General features: G+C 43.1%; 1 protein-coding gene across 1 annotated transcript in view; it reads left to right on the forward strand.

The window, feature by feature from the left end:
- The window catches only part of LOC115172913 (MAM domain-containing glycosylphosphatidylinositol anchor protein 2), a 207437-nt gene that overhangs the window by 55476 nt on the left and 135239 nt on the right, over positions 1–16722 (forward strand). Inside the window, exon 2 of the mRNA XM_029730776.1 lies at positions 6778–6917. Within this exon, the coding sequence (XP_029586636.1) occupies positions 6778–6917 (140 nt within the window). The remainder of the gene's footprint in view (positions 1–6777; positions 6918–16722) is intronic.

Below are 16722 nucleotides of genomic sequence, written 5' to 3' on the forward strand. Positions count from 1 at the left end.
GAGCGGGGAGCGGGAACAGGACGAGTCGGACTGGGCTGACGCACTTGAAACCTGGTGCGTGGTGCTGGTACTGGACGTGCCAGACTGGGAACACGCACCTCTAGGCTAGTGCGTGGAGCGGGAACAGGATATATAGGACCGTGGAGGCTTACTGGCGGTCTCGAGCTTACCTCTGGCATCGCCCTTTCTGGCTGAATGCCCACTACCCCCTGGTAAATGCGGGGCGCTGGTATAGCGCGTACTGGCCTAAAAACACTTGGCCTCGCCATAACACCCATTACCCCGAAGCACGAGACCTGTCCATTAACTGGCCTCCGAGAAACAGTCCGGGGATTTGGCCTGGGGCTCCAAACTTGCCCCGCCAAACTACCCATATGCCCCCCCCCCCCCAAAAGAAAATTCTTGGGGCTGCCTCTCGGGTTTAATCGCCAGTCGTGTTCCTCGGTAGCATTCCCGGTCTTTGCTCCATTTCTTCCATGGGCCCTCTCCGGCCATAACTTGCTCCCATGTCCATTTCTCCCGTTTGTCCAATTCAAATTCCCTCTGCTCCTTCCAGTCCACCTGTTGCTCCTTCCTCTGCTGCTTGGTCCTTTGGTGGTGGGAGATTCTGTCACGGTTGTCGTCGTCGTCAGACGATATAGCGAAATCATCGTTGGAAAAGGAGGACCAATATGCAGCAGGATTGAGATTGTTCATCTTGAACATTTAATAAACTCAAAATGAACATTCAAAAATAACAAAACAAACTCACGATTTACAGACAGTCTTCTCAGGCTCACATACGCTAGACAAGAAACAATCATTAAACAGTAACTGGTGTAGTCTTTTGTTCTGGTTGAGGTGTTCCCCTCATTAAACAATAACTGGTGTAGAGTCTTATGTTCTGGTTGAGGTGTTCCCCTCATTAAACAGTAACTGGTGTAGAGTCTTATGTTCTGGTTGAGGTGTTCCCCTCATTAAACAGTAACTGGTGTAGAGTCTTATGTTCTGGTTGAGGTGTTCCCTTCATTAAACAGTAACTGGTGTAGAGTCTTATGTTCTGGCTGAGGTGTTCCCCTCATTAAACAGTAACTGGTGTAGAGTCTTATGTTCTGGCTGAGGTGTTCCCCTCATTAAACAGTAACTGGTGTAGAGTCTTATGTTCTGGCTGAGGTGTTCCCTTCATTAAACAGTAACTGGTGTAGAGTCTTATGTTCTGGTTGAGGTGTTCCCTTCATTAAACAGTAACTGGTGTAGAGTCTTATGTTCTGGTTGAGGTGTTCCCCTCATTAAACAGTAACTGGTGTAGAGTCTTATGTTCTGGTTGAGGTGTTCCCCTCATTAAACAGTAACTGGTGTAGAGTCTTATGTTCTGGTTGAGGTGTTCCCCTCATTAAACAGTAACTGGTGTAGAGTCTTATGTTCTGGTTGAGGTGTTCCCCTCATTAAACAGTAACTGGTGTAGAGTCTTATGTTCTGGTTGAGGTGTTCCCCTCATTAAACAGTAACTGGTGTAGAGTCTTATGTTCTGGTTGAGGTGTTCCCCTCATTAAACAGTAACTGGTGTAGAGTCTTATGTTCTGGCTGAGGTGTTCCCCTCATTAAACAGTAACTGGTGTAGAGTCTTATGTTCTGGTTGAGGTGTTCCCCTCATTAAACAGTAACTGGTGTAGAGTCTTATGTTCTGGTTGAGGTGTTCCCCTCATTAAACAGTAACTGGTGTAGAGTCTTATGTTCTGGTTGAGGTGTTCCCCTCATTAAACAGTAACTGGTGTAGAGTCTTATGTTCTGGTTGAGGTGTTCCCCTCATTAAACAGTAACTGGTGTAGAGTCTTATGTTCTGGTTGAGGTGTTCCCCTCATTAAACAGTAACTGGTGTAGAGTCTTATGTTCTGGTTGAGGTGTTCCCTTCATTAAACAGTAACTGGTGTAGAGTGGTAGTTGTGCCATTTTAGCTAACCCTAGTCGGCAGGTGTTGCTACAATATACTACAGTCATGTCCGCAAAAACATTACGGTGAATAATGCAGGATACTAGTCAAGTCGTCAAAAACACTACAGTAAATACTGTAGTATACTTCAGTCATGTCCACAAAAACACTATAGTGAATACTGTTGTATACTACAGTAATGTCTGCAAAAACACTACAGTGAAAATTATAGTATCTAGTAATACTACAGTAATTAGACCATAGTATACTGTAGTATTTTTTTTCATGTGGGTTAGCTGTAACATGTTGGGCCACAATGGAAATACATTTAAAAAAAAATAAAAATGTTATTCTCGACAAATCTCTAAATGCATTGTATCCACATTTGTATTGTGTTTTTAAATAGTAAAATAAATCAAGGGATACTACAGTGTGGAGTATAGCATACTATACCACAATTTTACAATAAGCACTACACAATCGAGGGAGAACCTCAGAGGAAATCCCCAGTATGAGCTCCCCAAGGAGAGCACAAATCAAAACAGCATTGACAAAGCTAGCAGCTAGCAGTAAAGCTTGCAGCTAGCAGTAAAGCTAGCAGCTAGCAGTAAAGCTAGCAGCTAGCAGTAAGCTAGCAGCTAGCAGCTAGCAGTAAAGCTAGCAGCTAGCAGTAAAGCTAGCTAGCAGCCCAATTGATATAAAAATTATTTAGTAAGCACTACACGATTGAGGGATACTTCAGTGTGGAGTATAGTATTCTACAGTATACTAAAGTTTACTACAGCATTCTGTAGAATTTTATAGTAAGTACTATAGTATTCTATAGTAAACTGTAGTATTTTTTTATCTGGGCGAATGCAGGCTCCATGAACACACGTCCAAATTGTTTGCCTCTCTTTTCTCCGAGGTCGTTTTATTCTATTCAAATCCACACGAGATATGTTTCCATATGTTAAACCCTGAACATATGCTGCTCACTGAACCAAGAAAATGGGTACCCACGTCATTGTCATCCTATGGGGCCATATTTAGGTGAGGCATGCTACAGAGAAGACTGACATCACAGGACGGCCACATTAGCAGAGTCATGTTTGGGGGGGGGGGGGGGGGGGAGACTCATTCTCTAAAAATAGACAATAGAAAAGTAGGTCAGGGTACATTGCAGGCAGCTGGCACACAGGAAGTACAATACCTTAAGTTTTTCCCTTTGTTGTGCAATCCGATGGAACAGCCTTAACCTTTAGCTCGTTAGCTATTTTGGGCCTGTGCTTTTTAATTACCATAACTCCCCCCCCCCACACACACACACACAATATGAGTAGAAACATATTTTCCCGGCTCATAAAGTTTTCTTATGTTGCGTTATGTCCACCCAATACACATTCTCAACATTACATCCATTATTTTCATTTCAAACACATTGCAATGAACTACTCTACTCTGCATGATAGGAGGCTACCTCAATAAAGAATAGTAGAAAATGACATGAATTTCAGAGCTAGGGGAATGACTCATGAGTATATCATTGAAGCTCCAGCTCTGTGATACTGAAGGCTTCAGTTCTGGCTGTTCATATGGGGGGGGGATCAATATTGGAAACATCCCGGTTCGTCGGTCTCCCGTGCACAACTTTGTGAAGTCTAATAAGATAAGGTTATTTTTTTTATCTCCCGTTTCTAAAGATGAATAATATCCTTGGTTTATTGTATAAATCTTGCTCCTCTCAAATCGTCTGTGCTTTACATCAGCCGGGGAGATGCGGGTAACATTGTGTGAATCAGCAGAGGCAGACGTTTTTCATGAACAGGAGAAAAATTAATTTCCCTAGTTATATGGACTGTGACTTTAGCCATACCTCTGTTTTTTCACTGTTTCTACACGCTAGTTGTATGGACTGTAGCCTCGTCACGAACCAGGAAGTTCCATGTCAGAAATCATCTAAAAATCATCTAAAGAGGGGTCAGAACCCAGTGTAAATCTGTGACGCCTCTCAATGCGTCAAACCAATCAAATGCCTTGCTAGGGCGGAGCTCCAAAAGGTGCTCAGCAGATTAGTGCAGTAGGAGTAAACAGTGCGTGTAGGCGAAACATTTCAACAAAACACGCAATCTAGTGCGTTGTCAGCGCGTTGGTTTTCACAGCATTTCTCTGTTATCTCAAGATGATCTAAAGCAGAAATGGTCTACAATGCTGGCCATATTAATATTTTTCTGAAGTGATATTTGGCTGTAAAGGCTAGCACGAGGGACATGTAGCTTTCTTTAAGAAAAGTCAGCTAACCTTGTAAGCTACCTAGGTTATAACTAACTAGCTAGTTCCTATTTCTCTCACGATTCTAAAGCCAACATAAAAAAAAGAAGAAAAAACGCATATTATTGACTTAAAGTTTAGCTGTGTTAGCCCAGTTTCTAGTTTATCCACTGATGCATAGAGCAACCATGTACTGTCTATGGTAACTTCAATCATTTTGCTAGCAACATTGCTAAAATGAATGAAATTAAATGAATCTCATAAAATGTTACCTGTAATGCTCATCTCCTTATTTTCATACTGTACCGAAATTACAAGGGTTGGATTTGCACCATTTCTTTTTATGTCAGCACTTAAAAGGCATGTACAAAATGTGGTATATAGTTTGCCTCATATACATTGTCTACTGGTATAATTTTAAATTGAGAACATACAGCTCAACATGTAAACAATGTGAGAGTTTAGCCATGCTCTGCTTCAGATGACAGATGCCCATAAGGCCAGTAATTCCATCATATTGTATTGGCGATGCATGACATATGATAAGCTGCAAAATGGATTCACACAGCTGATATACTGAGAGAGAGTGACAATCAAATCAAACAAAAAGGAAATGTTGATTTGAGAACACAACACAGAATCACAGACACATTACAGACAGAACTCCTTCCCCTCTTTATTGCAGGATTGTGATTAATCAACATTGACACTAGTTCATTTTGCATAATAGTTTAACAATTAAAAACAGTTTAAAGACTTCAAAGAATCAACACTTCATCACTTCAGAATGTACAAATAAGCTAACTGGTATGTAAAGATTAGACATGTTACTCTAAACAACAATAGATAACTGAGTGGTAACAAGTAGGTTATTATTACTAAAGCATCATTTCAGGTGAAAAAAAAAACTCCATACCAGCGGCGGCCAACCTTGCTCCACTGATCCCTGACCTACTGAGTGAGCAGACTTCTATACCAGCCCAGCAATAGCACACTAGATTATCAACTCATTAGGTTTGATAAGTTGAATCAGGTGTGTTATTGCTGGGATGGAATAAAAGTCTGGGGTGTTATTTGGCTCCCGGGTGGCGCAGCGGTCTAGCATCTCAGTGCTAGAGGCATCATTACAGTACCTGGTTTGAATCCAAGCTGTATCACCCTGATTGGGAGTCCCAGAGGGCGGCACACAATTGGCCCAGCGTCGCCCGGGTTTGGCTGGGGTAGGCCGTCATTGTAAATATCAATTTGTTCTTAACTGACTTGCCTAGTTAAATAAAAGTTTAAATACATGCTTCTTTTTTTTTTTACCGAACCCTGCACACCTCCTGCAGGGTTGGCCTGCTCCAACTGTAATAGGTCTATACATTGTGTGATGTTTAACTGTATGTTGTGAACATACTGTAGGTAGGCCTACACATATAACCCATGGCATATAGGATATACCCGTAGTCTCTTGCAACCTCTCTGTTCATCTGCAAACAGTCTTTCACAGCTTTCCATATCTGAGTACAGTAAACATCACAAAGAAACAGGCTTCATTATACTCAAATTAGACAGCACTGAATATTATGATGCTTTGTCCTCAAAGATTTCCCCTCTAGGAACTGGATAATCTTTTCATAATGAGCTAGCTAGCTAGTAATACATTGTATTTACTTACTTGAATGTGTTCCCTCAACCAACCCTTTTGGGGTCCTTATGAAAACAAAAATAATAGGTAATCTTCACTATATTTTCGGTGGTAGCAAATCGCAGCAATGTGGATGAATGGAGGCAAGGAAAAAAGTGGTTGTCATCAGAGCGGTATAGAAGGTGTTGTGACATCATCAGAGCGGTATAGAAGGTGTTGTGACATCATCAGAGCGGTATAGAAGGTGTTGTGACATCATCAGAGCGGTATAGAAGGTGTTGTGACATCATCAGAGCGGTATAGAAGGTGTTGTGACATCATCAGAGCGGTATAGAAGGTGTTGTGACATCATCAGAGCGGTATAGAAGGTGTTGTGACATCATCAGAGCGGTATAGAAGGTGTTGTGACATCATCAGAGCGGTATAGAAGGTGTTGTGACATCATCAGAGCGGTATAGAAGGTGTTGTGACATTTGACTTTCCCATTGTAATCCACTTTCAATTTCAATAAATATACACTTGATAACTTGAAACTAGCACTTGAAACTAGCATTGGCAACAACAACTACCCGGACGGAAAACTGTGACGCACACAACACATTGTGTCCCTTCTACACACTTGGAAATTGGAGACATTATAAACATCAAAATGTAAACATTAGTGAAGAGACTAGCTAGATTTACATTTGCTATCAAAGAGCGTTGCAGTAGCTAATTAACTTTACATATCTGAATTGTTACCCCACAGTTAGTTTGTTAGCTAGCTAGTTGAAGTTGTTCACAGTTAATTAGCCACCACTCGCTAGCTACCGTGACGCTGTCGTGTCAAAAGCCTGTCACCAAAAAAGGTCTCCAGATGTGTTTATATTTCATCGATTGTCATATAATCCACTTTTCCACTTTATTAAAAAGGATTGATATGACCAGTTACATCTGTGTTTCTCATTGAATCTGACATTCATTGATTTGATATTTTCTTCCTTAACAGCACCTCCTACAGTCCGAATCATCCACTCTGGCCATGCATGCAACGTCGAGGAGGAGCGCTATACCGAGCGCGTCTACACCATCCGGGAGGGAGAGACCCTGGAGCTAGCCTGTCTGGTCTCGGGCCACCCTCGACCTCAGGTGAGATCATCACTGCACTATCCCCCAAATCCAGTTGACTGATGTACAGCGTTGTCTGTGCCATATCACCAGAATGACTGGAACTGACATAACCATTCAAGACAACGTTCTGTGATGGATGGACCAGCGACAATATTGAGTTTACCCATGACTGTACCAGTCAAGTTGCCGTGGTCTGAGCATAGAATTTGAGTTACTTGGCCTCCCGATTGGCACAGTGGTCTAAGGCACTGCACCGCAGTGCTAGCTGTGCCACTAGAGATTCTGGGTTTGAGTCCAGGGTCTGTCGCAGCCGGCAGCGACCGAGAGACGCATGGGGCAGCGCACAATTGGCCCAGCATCATCCGGGTTTGGGGAGGGTTTGACCGGCAGGGATATCCTTGTCCCATCACGCACTAGCGACTCCTGTGGCGGGCTGGGCACAGTGCATGCTGACCAGGTCGCCAGGTGTACGGTGTTTCCTCTGACACATTGGTGCGGCTGGCTTCCGGGTTGGATGTGCGTTGTGTCAAGAAGCAGTGCGGCTAGGTTGGGTTGTGTTTCGGAGGACGCATGGCTCTCGACCTTCACCTCTCCCGAGTCTGTACGGGAGTTGCAGCGATGAGACAAGACTGTAACTACCAATTGGATATCACGAAATGGGGGAGAAAAAGGGGTAAAAGAAAAAAGATTAGAATTACTAGATCAGACACTAATTTAAGTCAACGTTGCTTGAAGGGTGGACCAGTCAAGTTGCCATGGTAACTAGTATTTCTATTTGTACGGCTCCTGTAAATTCTCCACCTTTTAGACTTCCACTCCACTGCCATAAATTTGCCGGAGCTGAGTGGCAGGGCGTCGTCAAGCACTCTCAGTCGCAAGGCCTCTTTAGGCCGCGTCACGCTGTTCTGTCCAGGTCTTTCCATGTGCAAATGAGTGAAATCAGACCGAGTGAAGAGGAGCTCTCCATTGGGGGGAAACGGCCACAGGAGAAATCATCAGATGTTCTCTACTACAGAACTACCCAGGGAATCAAACATTTACACTAAAAGCAAAAGAGAGAGAGAGAGCTGGAAAAGATGAGTGCATACCACATTTCTCATGGAGTCTTCATGAATACGTGTGATAGTTATCTTTTATTACTCAACATAGTTAAGTGAATGAATGGGAAAGGCATACAATGGATGATGAAGAGGGGCGGGGGTCACTGTTGGAATGTGGAATGTTTTATTGTAGGATTGGGTATGTGATGTGCTAGGACCCTGATAACAGATGGTTTCATTCATCTCCACTATATTGCAGTACAGTTCCACAGTAATGAATTGACTGAGGTCCAATTGTCCAACCTATACGACCACAGAGAGATGGCGCCATGGCGGCTTACAATGAAGCCGGGTACTATACTATAACACCATTTCATTGGGTGGATGGACTTCAAACACACTGTAGATTTCCAGAACTTGGCTTCTGGGGCTTGTCACTGATGGAGCAACGGGGCACCATCCAGCCCTGGCATCGGCTGCCTTGTCCCCCAACTGACAGAAGTGTTAGCCTGCTAAAGCCAGGGGTGTGCCAGCCAGAGGCACAGAGCCATAATGCCAAGAATATTGTTCTTCTCTGTTGTTGTAGACTGCTGTTGTAGACTGCTGTTGTAGACTGCTGTTGTAGACTCTGCTGTTGTAGACTCTGCTGTTGTAGACTGCTGTTGTAGACTCTGCTGTTGTAGACTCTGCTGTTGTAGACTGCTGTTGTAGACTGCTGTTGTAGACTCTGCTGTTGTAGACTCTGCTGTTGTAGACTCTGCTGTTGTAGACTCTGCTGTTGTAGACTGCTGTTGTAGACTGCTGTTGTAGACTCTGCTGTTGTAGACTCTGCTGTTGTAGACTGCTGTTGTAGACTCTACTGTTCTAGCTTGGTCAAATTATATGTTCATTCCACATTTTCCAATTTTTTTTGCTAAAGACGTGAGATTGAGAATGCTTTTTTTACCCTCAGTGATGAGCATTATATCTTCCTCTTCCAGAAGAGTAGGTTCCATCGACATTTGCTCCAAGACATTTTGTACTAGGTTGCATTTTTTGTACTGTTGCAATATATTTAAATATATGATTATGCTTTTGTCTATTTGTTTGAATGGAACTTCAACAATGGGAGGTTTTTCTAGGATGTTCCAGAGAGACAACAGATAATATAGTTTTAGGAGGGGTCTTTGGATGAGCCTGGCTCCATGCATGTGTAAAATGGAGCCCCAAATGTTTTGACCTCCTCCAAAGTGCAGTGTTAGACCATGTGGGTTTTGGTGCTAAATCCGCCCCAACAATTTACTGTCATTGAGACAAAACTAGACGATTGCAACCCATGACTGTGTTTAGCTCAGGACATGATCAGAAGTACAGTATAACGCCATGAAGTCGTGGCCAGTGAACAATTTTACTTTCATTCAGACAAAACTAGACGATTGCAGCCCAGGACTCTGTGTTCAGCTCAGGACATAATCAAAGTGACACATGCCATGACTGGTAGTGGTGGCTCTATTGATCCGTCGGTGGTATCTGTTCCAGCCGCTGACACATCGTCAGACTAATGAGCGCTAATGGCCCTTTATGTTTTATCCCGTTAATTGGTGTGCCAGTCTAAATGGGCTCTGGAGGATACTTTTTAAAAGGCCAAATACTATTGGGAATAATGTTATGGATAGTTGTTGTATATTACTCCAGGATTCACTAGCATACTACTGGGAATGTAGCATGCTGTTCTGTTTCAATGTCCTCACTAGCATACTACTGGGAATGTAGCATGCTGTTCTGTTTCAATGTCCTCACTAGCATATTACTGGGAAGCGTACTTCTTGCCCAGTCTGACGCCGGAGGGGATGGCTGCCGTCTTATCGGCTCTTAAAACCTGTTGAGGCCAGGGGGCAGGATCTTATCCCGGTATTGGGATTCATTGTCATGTGACCATGGCGGGGAATTCAAAACTGCAAGAGTAATCATTTCAAATAATCAAATAATCAACTATTTTCCTCCATTTGAAAGATATATCTCCTAAATCTAACCACGCTGTCCGATTTTCAGAGGCTTTACGGAGAATGCATAAAGTTAGGTTATGTGAGGAGAGTACATTGACAATAGCTGCGTGTAATGTTTAGCCAATTCAAAGAAGGGCATCAACAGACAGAAAACTAGCTAGAATTATGCACTTACCTTTGACAATCTGCATCAGATGACACTCATAGGACATTATGTTAGACAATACATGCATTTTTAGTTCCATCAAGTTCATATTTATAACCAAAAACAGCATTTACAGTCGCGGTGAAATTCAGAATTTTTTTCGGCTCGAATGCTCCCAGTGAATCCAGCATTACAAATCACGGAATTACTATTCGAAAACATTGGTAAATTATAATATTGTCATTCAAAGAATAATATATTATCATCTCGTAATTGCTACCGAATGGCCAGATCTCAAAATAACTTTACTGGGAAATCACATTTTGCAATAAACTGGGTACTATGCTAACAACATAAGCTAAGCTATAAGCTAAGCTAAGCTAAGCTACACAGTTAGCATTAGCATCATCTAATATCGATAATAACATTCTAAATATCCCCTTACCTTTGATTATCTCCATCAGAAGGCGCTGCCAGGGATCCCAGGTCCAGAACAAATGTGGTTTCTTTTGACAAAGTTCATAATTTATGTCCAAATAGTTAGCGTTCAGTAGGCTCCCACAAAATGAGGTGGGCAGTGTAAAGTCACGCCGAAAAGCTAAAAAAAACCTAGTAAATAATCTATTTATGTTTGTTCAAACATGTCAAACGTTGTTTAGCATTAATCTTTTGGTCCATTTTTAACGTGAAACATCAGTAAACATCAGTAATATTTTCACACAACCTATCAAGTGTCTAGAATAAACGATTATGACAAAGACACTCTTCTCAGATTTATGCGCAGGCGCAAAAAATGAAGTGATGACGTGTCAACTTACAAGCATTCTAATTCGGTCTGTATTCATCACAGATGCTTCCAACAACTTTATAAAGATCGTTGACATCTAGTGGAAGCAGTAGGAGTTGCGAACTGAATCCTTTCTCACTATGGTATCTATAAAACAATGACACTAAATAGTACAGTCACAAAATTCTAATTTTTTTTAAATCTATTTTTCACAGGTTTTTGCCTGCAATATGAGTTTTGTTATACTTACAGACACCATTCAAACTGTTTTAGAAAATTCAGAGTGTTGTCTATCCAAACCTGAACAATAATATGCATATTCTAGCTTCTGAGTTGGTGTAGGAGGCAGTTAAAAATGGGCACATATTTTTTTCCAAAATTCTCAATACTGCCCCCTAGCCCAAACAGGTTAACCAACCATGCTATTTCCCCCCCCCCCCGGGTTGTTCATAACTTGTTTTGTACATAATGTTGCTGCTACCGTCTCTTATGACCGAAAATAACTTCTGGACATCAGGTACTATTACTCACCTCAGATTAGACAAAGAGTTTTTCTTCAATGAGTCGGATGGGAGGGACATACTACAGACACCCGAGCAGGAACAGATCCCCGTCATTCGCTGGAGAAGGAAACTGCGATTTCGCGGGAAAGGATCTGCTAGCTAACATTCAATCGCTGGAAAATACATGGGATGAACTGAAAGCACGTATAGCCTACCAATGGAACATTAAAAACTGTAATATCTTATGTTTCACCGAGTCGTGGCTGAACGACAACATTAAGAACATACAGTTGGCGGGTTATACACTCTATCGGCAGGATAGAACAACAGCCTCTGGTAAGACAAGGGGCGGGGGCCTATGCATATATGTAAACAACAATAGATATCAATATAACAATATCTAAGGAAGTCTCGAGGTTTTGCTCACCTGAGGTAGAGTATCTCATGATAAGCTGTAGACCACACTATCTACCTAGAGAGTTTTCATCTGTACTTTTTGTAGCTGTCTACATACCACCACAGACCGATGCTGGCACTAAAACCGCACTCAATGAGCTGGATACCGCCATAAGCAAACAGGAAAACACTCATCAAGAGGCTGCGCTCCTAGTGGACTATAATGCAGGGAAATTTAAGTCAGTTTTACCTCATTTCTATCAGCATGTTAAATGTGCAACCAGAGGGAAAAAAATTCTATACCACCTTTACTCCACACACAGAGACGCGTACAAGCTCTCCCTCGTCCCCAATTTGTCAAATCTGACCATAATTATATCCTCCTGATTCCAGCGTACAAGCAAAAATTAAAGCAGGAAGCACCAGTGACTCGGTCTATAAAAAAGTGGTCAGATGAAACGGATGCTAAACTACAGGACTGTTTTGCTAGCACAGACTGGAAAATGTTCCTGGATTCTTCTGGTGGCATTGAGGAGTACAACACATCAGTCACTGGCTTTATCAATAAGTGCATTGAGGACGTCATCTCCACAGTGACTGTACGTACATACCCCAACCAGAAGCCATGGATTACAGGCAACATTTGCACTGAGGTAAAGGGTAGCGCTGCCGCTTTCAAGGAGCGGGACTTATACAAAATCCCGCAATTTTTTAAACTTTATTTAAGTATGCAAGTCAGTTAAGAACAAATTCTTATTTTCAATGACAGCCTAGGAACGGGGGCAGAACGACAGATTTTTACCTTGTCAGTTCAGGGATTCAACCTTGCAACCTTTCGGTTACTAGTCCAACACTCTAACCACTAGGCTACCTGACGCCCGTTGCCATGCCCTCCGACGAACCATCAAACAGGCAAAGCGTCAATACAGGACTAAGATTGAATCGTACTACACCGGCTCCGACACTCATCGGATGTGGCAGGGCTTGCAAACTATTACAGACTACTAAGGGAAGCACAGCCGAGACCTGCCCAGTGACACGAGCCTACCAGACGAGCTAAATAACTTCTATGCTCGCTTCGAGGCAAGTAACACTGAAACATGCATGAGAGCTTTAGCTGTTCTGGATGACTGTGATCACGCTCTCCGCAGCCGATGTGAGTAAGACCTTTAAACAGGTCAACATTCACAAGGCCGCAGGGCCAGATGGATTACCAGGACGTGTACTGCGAGCTGAAGAAACTACGGCAAGCCCAACACAGCAGCTCCCACCTGGAGATTGGAGAACTGCTCATGGTGCGAGGGCCCGTCAAGACCTCCAGACAACAGAGAGAGATAATGGCCTCTACTTACTATAAAGTGTCTTCACTGACATTTTCAACCTCTCCCTGTCTGAGTCTGTAATACCAACATGTTTCAAGCAGACCACCATAGTCCCTGTGCCCAAGAACACTAAGGTAACCTGTCTAAATGACTACAGACCCATAGCACTCACGTCTGTAGTCATGAAATGCTTTGAAAGGCTGGTCATGGCTCACATCAACACCATTATCTCAGAAACCCTAGACCCACTCCAATTTGCATACTGCACCAACAGATCCACGGGCCTCCCCCAGGTGGTAAAGGTAGGTAACAACACATCAACCACGCTGATCCACAACACGGAGGCCCCTCGGGTGCGTGCTCAGTCCCCTCCTGTACACCCTGTTCACTCATGACTGTACGGCCAGGCATGACTCCAACACCATAATTAAGTTTGCTGATGACACAACAGTGGTAGGCCTGATCACCGACAACGATGAGACAGCCTATAGGGAGGAGGTCAGAGACCTGACCGTGTGGTGGCAGGACAACAACCTATCCCTCAACGTGATCAAGACAAAGGAGATGATTGTGGACTACAGGAAAAGGAGGACCGAGCACGCCCCCATTCTCATCGACGGGGCTGTAGTGGAGCAGGTTGAGAGCTTCAAGTTCCTTGGAGTCCACATCAACAACAAACTAACATGGTCCAAACACACAAAGACAGTTGTGAAGAGGGCACGACAAACCTATTCCCCCTCAGGAGACTGAAAAGATTTGGTATGGGTCCTCAGATCCTCAAAAGTTTCTAAAGCTGCACCATCGAGAGCATCATGACTGGTTGCATCACTGCCTGGTATGGCAATGAGTAGTGCGCATGGCCCATTACATTACCGGGGCCAAGCTTCCTGCCATCCAGGACTTCTATACCAGGCGGTGTCAGAGGAAGGCCCTAAAGATTGTCAAAGACTCCACCCACCCTAGTCATAGACTGTTCTCTCTGCTACCGCACGCAAGCGGTGCCGGAGCACCAAATATAGGTCCAAGATGCTTCTAAACAGCTTCTACCCCCAAGCCATAAGACTCCCGAACAGCTAATCAAATGGCAACCTGGACTATTTTCATTGCCCCCACCCTCTTCTACGCTGCTGCTACTCTCTGTTATTATCTATGCATAGTCAATTTACTAACTCTACCTACATGTACATATTACCTCAATTACCTTGACACTGATGCCCCTGCACATTGACTCTGTACCGGTACCCCTGTATATAGCCTCCACATTGACTCTGTACCGGTACCCCTGTATATAGCCTCGCTATTGTTATTTACTGCTGCTTTTTAATTACTTGATATTCTATCTCTTATTTTTTTTGTGGGGGTATTTTCTTAAACTGCGTTGTTGTTTAGGGCTTGTAAGTAAGCATTTCACTATAAGGTCTACATCTGTTATATTCGGCGCATGTGACAGATAAGATTTGATTTTGATTTGAATGTAGCATGCTGCTCTGTTTCAGCATACTACTTAAAATGACGTAGTGCATTGGGCAATGGATATGCATTCTAAGTATATGCTGGTATGGACTTTGGAACATAGAGGCCATGTCACTCTTGCCTATACTACTTACTAAAAAAACGAAATACTAATCATACTACATACGATTTTGAACGTACTGTTTACAAAAAAGGTATGCGTTAAAGCAACAAATATCAACATACTAGAGCCATACTGATAATTCTTAATCTAATGCACAATTGCGTTGTTTCCCTCCATTCCTTCATTTTGGTATAGCTCGTCCTCTTATCTGATTATCAGCTGTAGTAAAACACACGTGGGTCCAAAAGACAATTCTTTTCCTCAATAGCATGCTGCGAATTCTGCCAGATGACATGCAGATAAGAGTATGACATCACTACATTTTTTAAAATTTCACATACTGGAAAACTTTCTATCTACGCATACCCAAAATGGTTATCGAGTACGGGTATTCGGACACAGCTGAACACTGGCTCTGTTTCATTGTCCACACTAGCATACTGTGTAGAATGAGGTAATGTATTTGGCATACATTCTACTGTACGAAGTACTGTATGGTATGAGTATTGGAACATAGAAATGGGCTCTGATTGGAACATAGACATGGGCTCTGATTGGAACATGGACATGGGCTCTGATTGGAACATAGACATGGGCGCTGATTGGAACATGGACATGGGCTCTGATTGGAACATAGATATGGGCTCTGATTGGAACATGGACATGGGCTCTGATTGGAACATGGACTTGGGCTCTGATTGGAACATGGACATGGGCTCTGATTGGAACATGGACATGGGCTCTGATTGGAACATGGACATGGGTTCTGATTGGAACATGGACATGGGCTCTGATTGGAACATTGACTCTGATTGGAACATGGACATGGGCTCTGATTAGAACATTGGCTCTGATTGGAACATAGGCATGGGCTCTGATTGGAACATAGACATGGGCTCTGATTGGAACATGGACATGGGCTCTGATTGGAACATAGACATGGGCTCTGATTAGAACATGGGCTCTGATTGGAACATAGGCATGGGCTCTGATTGGAACATGGGCTCTGATTGGAACATAGACATGGGCTCTAATTGGAACATGGACATGGGCTCTGATTAGAACATAGACATGGGCTCTGATTGGAACATGGACATGGGCTCTGATTGGAACATGGACATGGGCTCTGATTGGAACATGGACATGGGCTCTGATTGGAACATGGACATGGGCTCTGATTGGAACATGGACATGGGCTCTGATTGGAACATGGACATGGGCTCTGATTGGAACATGGACATGGGCTCTGATTGGAACATGGACATGGGCTCTGATTGGAACTTGGACATGGGCTCTGATTGGAACATGGACATGGGCTCTGATTGGAACATAGGCATGGGCTCTGATTGGAACATAGATATGGGTTCTGATTGGAACTTGGACACGGGCTCTGATTGGAACATTGACTCTGATTAGAACATAGACATGGGCTCTGATTAGAACATAGATATGGGTTCTGATTGGAACATAGACATGGGCTCTGATTGGAACATAAATATGGGTTCTGATTGGGACATGGACATGGGCTCTGATTGGAACATTGACTCTGATTGGAACATAGACATGGGCTCTGATTGGAACATAGACATGGGCTCTGATTAGAACATAGATATGGGCTCTGATTGGAACATAGACATGGGTTCTGATTGGAACTTGGACACGGGCTCTGATTGGAACATTGACTCTGATTAGAACATAGACATGGGCTCTGATTAGAACATAGATATGGGTTCTGATTGGGACATGGACATGGGCTCTGATTGGAACATTGACTCTGATTGGAACATAGACATGGGCTCTGATTGGAACATAGACATGGGCGCTGATTGGAACATGGGCTCTGATTGGAACATAGACATGGGCTCTGTTTCAATGTCCACACCAGCATACTCCTTTCACGGACCTGAAACGGGTCAAAATAGACATTTTGTCTATCCACACCAGACTCAACCATTTCCTATTGAGTATGGCTTTTGTGGAGTGGAGTTTGCGATGTAAACTAAAGCGTTACACGTCTCAGACAGAACAAAGTTCAACACCAGCGTACTACTGACAGTGGATTGGGCATT

Source organism: Salmo trutta, chromosome 33, assembly GCF_901001165.1.
Source record: "Salmo trutta chromosome 33, fSalTru1.1, whole genome shotgun sequence".
NCBI classification, from domain to species: domain Eukaryota; kingdom Metazoa; phylum Chordata; class Actinopteri; order Salmoniformes; family Salmonidae; genus Salmo; species Salmo trutta.